Genomic DNA, 10719 nt, shown 5'->3' on the forward strand with positions numbered 1-10719 from the left:
GGGTCTTATTCAGTTCATTACGGACTATTCAACAAATGGACTGAAATGTAGCCCCATTTTCCACAGCAGTTCAGTATCGCAAATCAACCATTGTTAGTCTATGAAACGGTTTTTAATCTCAGCACCCGGGACATAGTCTCCTTTCCATCAGCGTACACCAAATAACTGATCCCGTTGTCGGAGAATGACTCCCAGTCAAAAGTTGCTCCTGTGAGCATTCGATGCACTGGTGCGAATCCATCAATTCCCTGCCACCGATAGATAACGCTGCGGTGATCAACCACGTCCTTGCTGAACTGCATATTGGTGTGCACGAGGAAGGAGTCGTCTCCCAGAGTGAAAAACTCCCAGTCGGTGGCGCTGAAAGAATACAAAAACAATGGGAATAAAAACAACGTAATATGTATAGAACCTTCGTAATCGGTGTGCTTTTTCCAGTTTATCAGCACTACAAGTAGCCGAAAGAGTGCCACTGGCTGGGATTATTAGTGCAGGAACAGCGCGCATTAATCGACGCGTGATGAATATCAAACCGGTTCAATTTTATCATACGTCGCCGTAACAAGCGATGATGCCTGCACCCTAGCGATTCTTCCGTTTCACTCATCGCTCGTCTCGGCAATAAGAACTAGTTAGTCTGCTGCGCGCCTAAGAAATAATGATACAAACCTGTTAGTAGTTATATTCTGGAAGGATTCAAAGGCTTTCGTTCCGTGATTGAATCTGAAAATCGTTGATTCTGTTCTGTAAGCATCTACCTTGAGTTTCTGGTGCGGCCCGGTGTCTAAAGCATTTGCTACGACGATGTAGTGCCCGTTTTGAAACTTGAAATATTCCCAGTCACTCGCGCCTCGCGTCTGAAAAGTGAAATAGCTTGTTCTGGTAACTGATTATTCATCATTTTTGTTGCCTAGAACCCGCTTTAAGTTGTTATTTGTCGCCATATGTGAACGATCTGTAAGGAGCAAAGCGGCACACTGGAAGAGCATGGTTGACCTAGATTAATGCAGATAATATACCGAGACGATGATGGAGAGTATTTTGAGAAAGGTCAAAAAAAGTTGGTACCATCCTCCGACACTAACACCAAAACGGCTTCAACAAACGTAGAACATCAACTGGACAACTCATACAACTATTGTATGCTAGACCAAATAACTTTTCGCACGCATTTTTTCTGAGACCATTAGCTTACCGGAAGCCTTTGGTATGACATAAAGGTGTTGCCTTTCCATACGTAGAGTATCGAGTTTATCCGCGTCGATGAGCCACCAAAAGAGTTGGAACCCAACAGGAAGTGTTGACGGTTTATCTTGAAATATGTCCAGTCCGTCGCGGAGGATGTGCGAATTGGTTGAAATTGACTGAACATTCTCTTCTTTTTGTTCCATTTGTATATCACTGAATGAATGCTATTGACGTGTCCTAAAATGAAGAGATTTGAATAGATTTTCAGAATATTTGTACGAGAAGATTGTTTTCCATTGCGTACACATAGAAAGTCAAGTGATCCATTGTACGAGTGATAATACGTAGGATTTTTGGGAAAATAAAAGCTATCTTCTAGTTTTTTGCGATTCTAAAAAAGTTTTAAAAACCTTTATTTCTAAAAGAGTGCATTTTCCATTTTCTTTCATGCTGTCGGAGTTATTGATTTGCACTGACACTTACTATTCACAGTTCTTTTGGATGCAGTCAAACGTGTTTATGTCGTTGTGTACGCTGCTTAATCTACCATTATCTTCCGGTTCAGCCGACATGTAAAACTACTTACTTCGTCCATGATTCGCAATGGCAAGATAGTGCTCCCTTCTAATGGTGAAGTGTTCAATATCACGTGCTGCCCACGTGGCAATCTCCTGGTGATGCAGGAAGAGTTTCTTGTGTTTATCCCATCTGTAGATGACTGACACGTTCGCACTGTCGCGATGAGCGTAGCCGAAATTAGCAACGGCAAGGAAAAACTGAAAACGAGTGAATTCAAAATATCAGTGATATACGCTTACTGATAAACGCTGTAACTACTGTCTTTTCATTTTATTAGTTCCTAGTAACGGTTGCGTCTACGAAATACATTTGGAAAAAAATATACAAAAACTTGAAAATGTTAAGGAGGCAGAAAAGTTCATTCTCACCCTGCGTACATTAATGGATATTGAAAATCGTGTTTTAGGTATAGTTTCCGAATTGCCAAATGTTTCCCACTTATGTCAACTTAAGAGTATGAGTACCAGTTAGGCCAAATTGTGCGCTCTATTGAGCTGCTCACTAATACACCCTGAACCGTTTACGATAAACTTTGGGAAATGTGCAGATTTGACTGCTCACACTCGTTGATATATCTCAGGTCCTAAACAGCGTTTTAGCTTTTATGCATATTCTTTGATTAAAATAATGATATTCAAAAAATATCAACTCTCACCTGTTTTCCAATGCTAAAGTGTTCCCAGCACATAGCTGAATTGGTTGAGATGTTTTGGTAGTGTTCGAATTTTCCTTTGATCCATTTGTAAATTGGCGAGTCTAACTTCCCTTGAAAGTTGTCTTTATAGGCTGCAGCAACCATGAATAACCCCTCGTTCTCTATGGTGAAGACTTCCAGATCGGCGAAAGGGGACGCTGATGGCAGGTTCTGGTGCCATACCGGGTAATCGAGTTTTTCTTTGGGACTTTGAGGTTTTTGGAGATTTGTTGCTGAGAAAAAATAAAGAAGATACAAAGGAGGTAAGACGGCTACTGTTGTAACAGAATCAAAAGCAAAAACTGTTTCGGAAAGGAGTCCGCATAAATTTAACCACTTACATACCAGCTTAGTGGCTGCCTCCTATCATACTGGTAGGCTACATGTACGTTCTGACAAAATCCCTCCAATAAGAAGTAAAAAACAAAAAGTACCGTATCCATAAAGTAGCAGGGTTTATTCGACATTCCTGATTACTTAAAAAAGTGACAAAAATGTTTATGAGTTGCTACATGTCTATGATACCAATTGAAAAGCGCTGATAGTGCAGTCAATCAACCAATCGACGCAAAGAGATAATGACACATGATACTGCACTGGCGCCTTGCGCATAAATTGTCGCAGTTAATATTTGAAAAATATCATGCCTGTTTTTAAATTGATTACGATTCATAATATCCGCTGCCATTTGAGTGGTGTTTGCCTTAGATGGAATACATTTTTCTCCAGAGATGTACGCAATAGAATAATTCAAACAAACCTTACCGAAAGGCATTGGTACTACTTGGACAGGAGGCCGTGGCTCCCACAGTCCGCTGTAGCACATCCTCAATGTCTTGGTTTGCGCGTCAAACCAGACGTCCCCTCTGCTTTGGAAGTAACATACCTTGTCACCTATGCTGAATGTCTTGTCCGCAACTGGAGAAATAAAAGAGAAATATATATTTTGTATGACAAATACTTGAGTAAATACATGTAAGCTTACTAAAATTAAATTTTTCGATTCCTTGGTTTAAAACTACATATCATATGACACTTACTATATGTTGCATCGTTTTTTGGGTATACAGCTTTTGGGAATACAGTTTTGGGGTACTCTGGTTTTGGGTAGTCAAGTTTTGGTTTTGGTTTTGAATTTATCCAGTTATATTCGCCAGAGCGCAGACGCATTTCTATCAGGCTGTGCCGTTTCCTTGGTGACCGTGGAAGTGTACAATCTTCGTAGGAAGTTGACTCCCCAATCTGGACCTTTAAGTCTTTCATAAGTCCATGAAACTTGGTCTCCTTGACGTCACAGTTTGCTATATTTAGGTCCCATTTCTTCACCTCTAAAGGCAAATACAGAAAACCACGCCAAGTCCGCATCCATGATCTTTCACAGTCAATGCTCACGAATATGACTTCCGGGTTAAAATGCAAATGAAGGCTGTGCCACCGGTTAGAGTCACCCTGGTTTATGTGAGCAAGCCGGATCTCTTTTAACGGTGGTTTGCCACCATATTTCAAAATGACCTTGTTTTTGTAGTAGAGCACTGATATTTGAGTTTTGTCGTCCCGAAAAAGATGAAATAAACACTGTCTGTTTACAGACTCCACTGTTTCCGGGTTCAGTCTATACACAAATGATATGGTGAATTTAGACAGAGGGGGTATGTCACAGAATTGAAAGAGCTTTTCCAATGGCATCTGTAAGAATGCAGCGGACTTTGAGAATCCATGCGCATGAGTACTGTATTCATCATCGTATACAATCTCGACACCAGGTGGTATGTTCGCTTTCATTTGTCCGAACACATCAACAATTTCGTCACCTGAAAGAACCAACCAAAATCAAGTAAGGAATATGTCGCTAAAAATTACAAATAAATTGTATTCGACAAAATTGGTCCATTTTCAATTTTTTAGGAACGGCCTTTTGGGTTTTAAAAAGAAAATTCTACGTGGCGCCACTGACAGGAAAAAAGTACTAAAAGGTCATAACAATAGTTGAAAGGCGATTCTTATTGGAATAACTACCAGTGCCTAGACAAAATAACTATCTCTTAAACTATTATGTCCATATACATGACTGTGCAGTAGATATATTCTCGCAACGAAGGTACACTTGGTCTGATAGACGTTCTGATCACTGACACGATGTTAATAAATACATCTAATGCAATCTAATTGGACAAAATTAACTTCCGCCTATTGTTGCCTACGATTTGCGACAATGTGACGACCCGCTAGTAATTTCAATTTAGTGGTGTTTCTTTTTTGCGATGAAATTGGAAGATGACAGCACGATCCTCGATATAACTTGATTGATTCAATTACGATGACTCTAAAAATGTATATAAACATGCGAGTGTTTTCTCTCAAAAGTACGCAGCCATATCGGGCAATTGAGCAACAGCTTCTTCTTCACGTCAAATAAAACATAATGGCTTTGAACACATGATATAGGGTGATATACAATGACCCATACTTTTCCCACCAAACACTTGGCCAACTTTGAAACAGGATATTTCGCTTATAAAAAGCGTACTACATACAGCACGTTCGGTTATAGCTTGAGAAAACAGCTCGTCCAGATACTGTTTACGCTTATTTGCATGGTAGACGAGGTTTTGTATGTATATTTGAGCTAATGGAACACATGGTTCAACACGCAGGTTAATCGAGACTTGTGGTCCTCCTGACGATTTTCCAACCGCTCTGCACTCTTAGAAAAAAGGTTTTGAGTTTTTAAAAGCTTTAGTCATTTTAGTGGTTTTTTGGCCGATACAAATATGACCCCGCAGATGCTTGTCAACAAGTGAAAACCCGTTAGAAGTTTTTCTGAATCGTAAAACTATCAGGGTTTTATTTTACCGAAAAACCTCTTCATGGTGCATGTTTGTGTTGGCGAACCTTTAAAGGTATTTTATAAAAGCTCCAACACCTTTATATCTTAGGAGTGTATTGTACAAAACCGCATACCAATATTAATAAAGTTGCCAAGAATATAGGTACTTACTTGAAACGCCTGAGCACTTCTTTGTGGATGAAGTCATGTTTATCGGTAAAGCATTGAGAAACTTTAAAATGAAGGTAAAAAAAATGAAAACACATGATGAGCTAAACAGTAACATTTTACAGCATTCCTTCAGATTGTTGTTCAACTTGTATTCCTGTTCACTTTCCCACTGCTTTTTAATCATGTCATGCTCTTCCGAGTGCCTTCCCCAGCAAGAAAGGGTGGGAGCGCCGCTGGGTAGAGCAAGTCTCCCTATGGGTAATGGACTCTCATCAAATTCATCAGATTGAGCACTGATAATTTGTTATGTGATTAAAAAGTAATTACCATACGAATTAAATGATATTGATCATAAAGTTTTATCAAACAAAATCACTTTGCACAGCATATCCTTGAATTAGATATGAAAATTATGAGAAATGATCCTTCGAATTAGTAGACAAATATATCAAACAACTTCCCACGAATTTGATGAACACATTTCGAATTTTTGCTCTCAAATAATAAAAATGAACGTCCATGAAAAATAAATATATATCAAACGTTTCCTTCGAATAGTTTTTTTTCTACTAAAATGAGTAATGAATTCCAAATATCCTGCAAGTTTGATCAAATATAAAGCCTTTTCCTTCAAAAAGTGCAAATTAAAACTCTTTTGAATGTTTGTCTATGCCGATATCGATATTCTGCTTAAAGTTGTTTGCTTAACCAACATTCCAAGTCTTTCCAGCTTTTGTGGTGAACAAAGATGTTTATCTGATGATGGGTACAAGAGTATAATGTTGAATAGGCGATGATGTGGATATCTTTTATAAGATGGTTCACTGGGAAGTAGCCGTCACAATTATCAAAATTGATATTGCCGCCATATCAGTATGTGAAAATATTGGTACCCACATTAATCATGTCAACTATCGAGTCGTTTTTTCCCATCGCTAAAGTACTCGAAGTATGACGGATATTTTCCTTCAGTGTCAAGCAATGTGGATAGCTACAGATCGAACAAACGACCACATAGCTGACAGTGGTCACGGTGCCTAATCGAATGCACATAACGCAGTTACTTGCAACAATAACCTCGCCGAGTATAATGTGTTACCAAAACGCCTTTTAATCTCACCAGCTACAAATGACCATGCGGACCTATTGTTACCGAAAATCTATTCCCCCACCCTATACGGTCGTAAATTATGCACCGTTGTATCCGATGTTGATTTCCACGACCGATCTTACAACTGCGTCAGAGTTCAGTTCACAGTTCATGCAACAGTGCATGTACATTGTTGAACCTAACCTCGCAGGCCTGGCCCATACGAGGTCTATTGTCTTTTAACAAAGCCCCCTCGCACCCTAACCTCGCAGGCCTGGCCCAAACGCGGTCTATTGTCTTTTAACAAAGCCCGCTCGCACCTTGTCCTAAATTCCCATTGTTCAGCTACCTTATCATAGGGTTGTCAAGGCAAATAGGCCAGAACCCGCAAGGGCAAATCAACGTAATGTATTTTCTAACGACTTAGCCCGATGACGATTTGATTTCTCCATTAAGTAGCCTTGACTCACCATCTGGTAGAGGTTGGGAAGTGCATGCGGACATGTACATGTACACACGCGGTATTACCAGCATGAAGCATACTATACACTTAGAAATTATCGTGTATACTTTTTCGAATTTAATTTCTCTATCACTCTGAACGCCTTCGTGCATAGCACAGTATGAGCGATCGACTTCCAAAAATAAATTTAATTAGTTAAGCGATTTCTAAAGGACCGGTGCTAACAATGGCTAAACTGTCGAAGCTAACTGTTACCTCGTCATCAATCAACCGTTTCCATGGCATTGCAGCTGATGTCAATAATCATGAGATGATGTTAAGGGGCTATATTGAGGAGCTTTGGGTCCAGAGGGTCGTCAAGTATGTTCTCTGTATGATATACGATTTTGGTGATTGGAGTTTGGTTGCTTGTGGTGATAAGTATGATAAAACCTACGACCAGACATCCAACCGTGACTGTAGTTCACATCAGTTCATCAACCACACACTGTTGATGGGTAGACGATGGAGATGTATCTAGAAGTTCATGTCCTCGCCTTGGTAATGTAGTTTTTCCAGGACATGCTGCATATTTTCAGAGAATCAGCATGTATTTGTAGCAAATTTTTATGACAGGCAATGAACCGTCCCGTGAGACTATATTGGAAATCCATTAAGACATTAAACATTATTTATAGCATTGATTGTTATAATGAGATGTACCTAGAATTTCCTGTCGTAGCCTTGGCGACTTATTATTGGCGACAGCGGGAAGGTGAGGTGCGGTTATTGGAAAACAAAACATTTGGATGCAAAATAAAACAAAACGAGGTAATCCGTGGTACATTCTGACGTTTCTCAATGCATATGCTAGACGGGAAGATCGTCAATCAATTCTTAGTGCGCTGTCCGCCGACCCGATCAGAAGGGCGCTGGGGCGGATGAACTTATTGTTGGCCATATTTCCCTGACAGAGAAGATCTGGGCTTTTTCCTACACCTGTGTTAGGCTTGCTAGGTGTTTTTCATGAAAATAATGTATTCATCTCTGGACTGCTGTGTTCGCAGTTACAATCGAATATACTGGGGTTGTATTTCGCATGTAGCTCGCCCATTACCCTACGTCTTATGACGTGTATACTAGTATATGTCATCTTAGATTAAAGCCAAATGTAATGAGAAAAAAACTGATTTTGATGAAGGGGAGAAGTCGAAATTCCAAAAAATATTTTCCTAGACATGAAGTCATGTTTGACCTGGCCCCCGAAAAAACATAATGAAATCGATTGCGAAAATGTATTTGTTGCCTCGATTGGTGAACAAACAGTGGCTGTAGTATTCAAATGGCTCTTCAGATATCGTGTCAGCTGATGTGGACTGAGTCATGTATACATGGATACGAGGAGGCTTGTCAACAAGTCAGTATATGCGTAAACGGATGCACTAGTGCACTTATGATTTTAACGTGACTGCATGCACTGCGCCAATCGTTTACTTCCAACCAACAGGCAAGTCAATTATCACATGTGCATATAAAAACGGATGCACGTATTCCTGTTACGTACCATGTATATATACGCCAACTAAAACTCTTCGGCCAACATTGCCATAAAAGCCAAACTGAAATTGTGTTTGAAATCCGAGACAGTACTGTTCTTTTAGACATGTCACTCTACCTTCGATTGCTAAGTTGTCACTTGAATACTTGATTTGGCTCTTTATGGCAAAATTGAACTTATCGGAAAATAAAGAAGGCCGAAATTATGCATAATGAAGTATCAATCTCCCACAAAACAAAAACGAATTATTTTATTTGCTTGAATTAAAAAAAGGAAATGTAGCGAGAGAAAACTATTTGCTTTGAATCATTTTATTGTCCTATTCAATCTTTCTTTTCCAGTTTGTCTCCAGCTTCTATTACGAATTAAAACTTAAGTAAATATCAAATATGGATATTTCAGGAAAATTCTTGTTTCTGTCAAGCGCACACGACACTTAGTCCTTGTCCTGTTCACTAATTGGTCCCGTTTGATTGACAAGTACATTTATTACAAGACAATCAAGTACACTGCATACAGAAGTTGAAGCGAATTAATTGGACATGGCGTATAGTATTTCTTTACAATTCTGTGCAGTGAGTAATCATGTATGTTTTGTTCGTGATACCGCTTAAGCGATTGACAGGACTACCATTTCAGCATCTGAATAATTTAATGACATCAAAACCAGTTGTTGTATACCAAGTGACAATTAATAGAACATTTACGAAAATGTGGCTTGATATGCTACCGGGGTAACAGAGATCTAAGACCCATTTGAGAACAAGTCGCAATGTCAGGCATCGTCTTTCTTGGGCAGGGACTCATTATCGAAAGGGGACTTACTTTACTGTCACCCTGATATTATTAACCTGATGGACAAGTGAAATAAGGAAGTCTGAAAGTTTTAAGTCTTGTTGTCGCTATCAAACTTGCATGTCTCATGCATCGTTAAGGTCAAGTCGTTTAGAATCGGGTACATTTTACGTAAAAAGCTGGGCCAGTAGGTGCAGAGTATGAACCTAGGTCGAAAATCCATTCAGATTCTTATAGGATACATGTACTTAGTTACGATTTTATTCAGTACCGTGTACATGATGTGCACGTACATGTACACTGGTTACAAGATTCCTGTAAGACTCTCAGGTGAGATGTTAACTGAGGAAGCTTTGTAACGAATGGTACACGTTCATGTACTCGGTACTGCCTAAGATCTTTAAAGGGACTTCCAGCCTTGGCAACATAGTCCATTTGGTCACAGCCTTCTTTATTTGCGATCGGTTCATTTTTGTCATCCTTGCTCACCCTACCTGGTCCGGTACCGGTACTCATTTACCAGTTTATTCATGGATGGTGAAAATGAAATGAGCTAGAAAATGAATAGTTCCGAGTGACCTTATAAAAGTGATTAGAGAGAGTAGATAAACATTAATAGAACACAAGGTATCTTCTGCAGTTCGTACAAATCAATTCTCGCAATATTACCAGAGCTGAAGTATCTCCCTGACATTACTATTGCATGATCGTGAGCTGGTTATTGGTAGATTCGATCCAAACTATAAATTCATAAATAATTCACGAGTAATATAGGACAAACTCGTGATCATGCTCGCCATTTTTCTGGTTGCTTAGCGACGGGACTAGGCGTCACGTGGATTGCTATGCTTTGCAAAATGGCCGCCGGCAAATTGAGAAGAATTTCCTCTGAATGTATCAGCTTGATATCAAACCTGTGTTCTATTAACTTCATACGGCTTTTGCCAGCGGGTACATCTTGTGCGTAGGAGGAGGCCTTACAAAACGTATGGGAAGTCGGAAGTAAACATTCCATTGACATTATAAGCCTTTTTCATTTTCTTTCAAATGTTTGTTTTTTTCATCTGTGGCTTCTAACAGCGCACATTTTTAGCCCAGTGACTCGCCCAGTGATTCGCGAGAAAAAAATTAAGTTGTGGAACTTAGGAAACTTAGGAAACGATACGTCGGACCTCCTGGTGACTTATATCAAGTTAAGGAGCTGGGTCTGGTCTGCCTAGCCATAAACAACTCCAATGGCATGAACAGTGTATCTGTATTGTGAGATAGTAGCAACACCTAACGGCCACTTCGTACAAATAACATGCCCCACCTGGCTTCTACCTGTCTCCCTTTTATACGAACGTTTCGATCGCACCTGACATGCCTGACAAGC

At 39.6% G+C, this 10719-nt stretch overlaps 1 protein-coding gene across 1 annotated transcript; it reads right to left on the reverse strand.

Moving 5' to 3' along the window:
- Nucleotides 1-58: 58 nt before the first annotated feature.
- On the reverse strand, nucleotides 59-5496 carry LOC135499438 (thrombospondin-type laminin G domain and EAR repeat-containing protein-like). Its single transcript, XM_064790183.1, has 8 exons — nucleotides 5460-5496; nucleotides 3502-4272; nucleotides 3227-3379; nucleotides 2423-2694; nucleotides 1775-1964; nucleotides 1196-1563; nucleotides 670-857; nucleotides 59-360 (listed from the first exon to the last, which is right to left on the reverse strand). The coding sequence occupies exons 1-8, from the start codon at nucleotides 5494-5496 to the stop codon at nucleotides 99-101; spliced, it is 2241 nt and encodes a 746-aa protein (XP_064646253.1). The 3' UTR covers nucleotides 59-98.
- Nucleotides 5497-10719: the final 5223 nt, after the last annotated feature.

This window comes from Lineus longissimus, chromosome 15 (assembly GCF_910592395.1).
Source record: "Lineus longissimus chromosome 15, tnLinLong1.2, whole genome shotgun sequence".
In the NCBI taxonomy this organism is placed as follows: domain Eukaryota; kingdom Metazoa; phylum Nemertea; class Pilidiophora; order Heteronemertea; family Lineidae; genus Lineus; species Lineus longissimus.

Coding starts and splice junctions, on each gene's coding strand:
- LOC135499438 (XM_064790183.1), bottom strand. CDS start 5,496: ATGACTTCATCCACAAAGAAGTGCTCAGGCGTTTCAA. Junction 3,380..3,501: donor AAAAAACGATGCAACATATA/GTAAGTGTCATA, acceptor TTATTTCTCCAG/TTGCGGACAAGACATTCAGC. Junction 2,695..3,226: donor AGTAGTACCAATGCCTTTCG/GTAAGGTTTGTT, acceptor ATTTTTTCTCAG/CAACAAATCTCCAAAAACCT.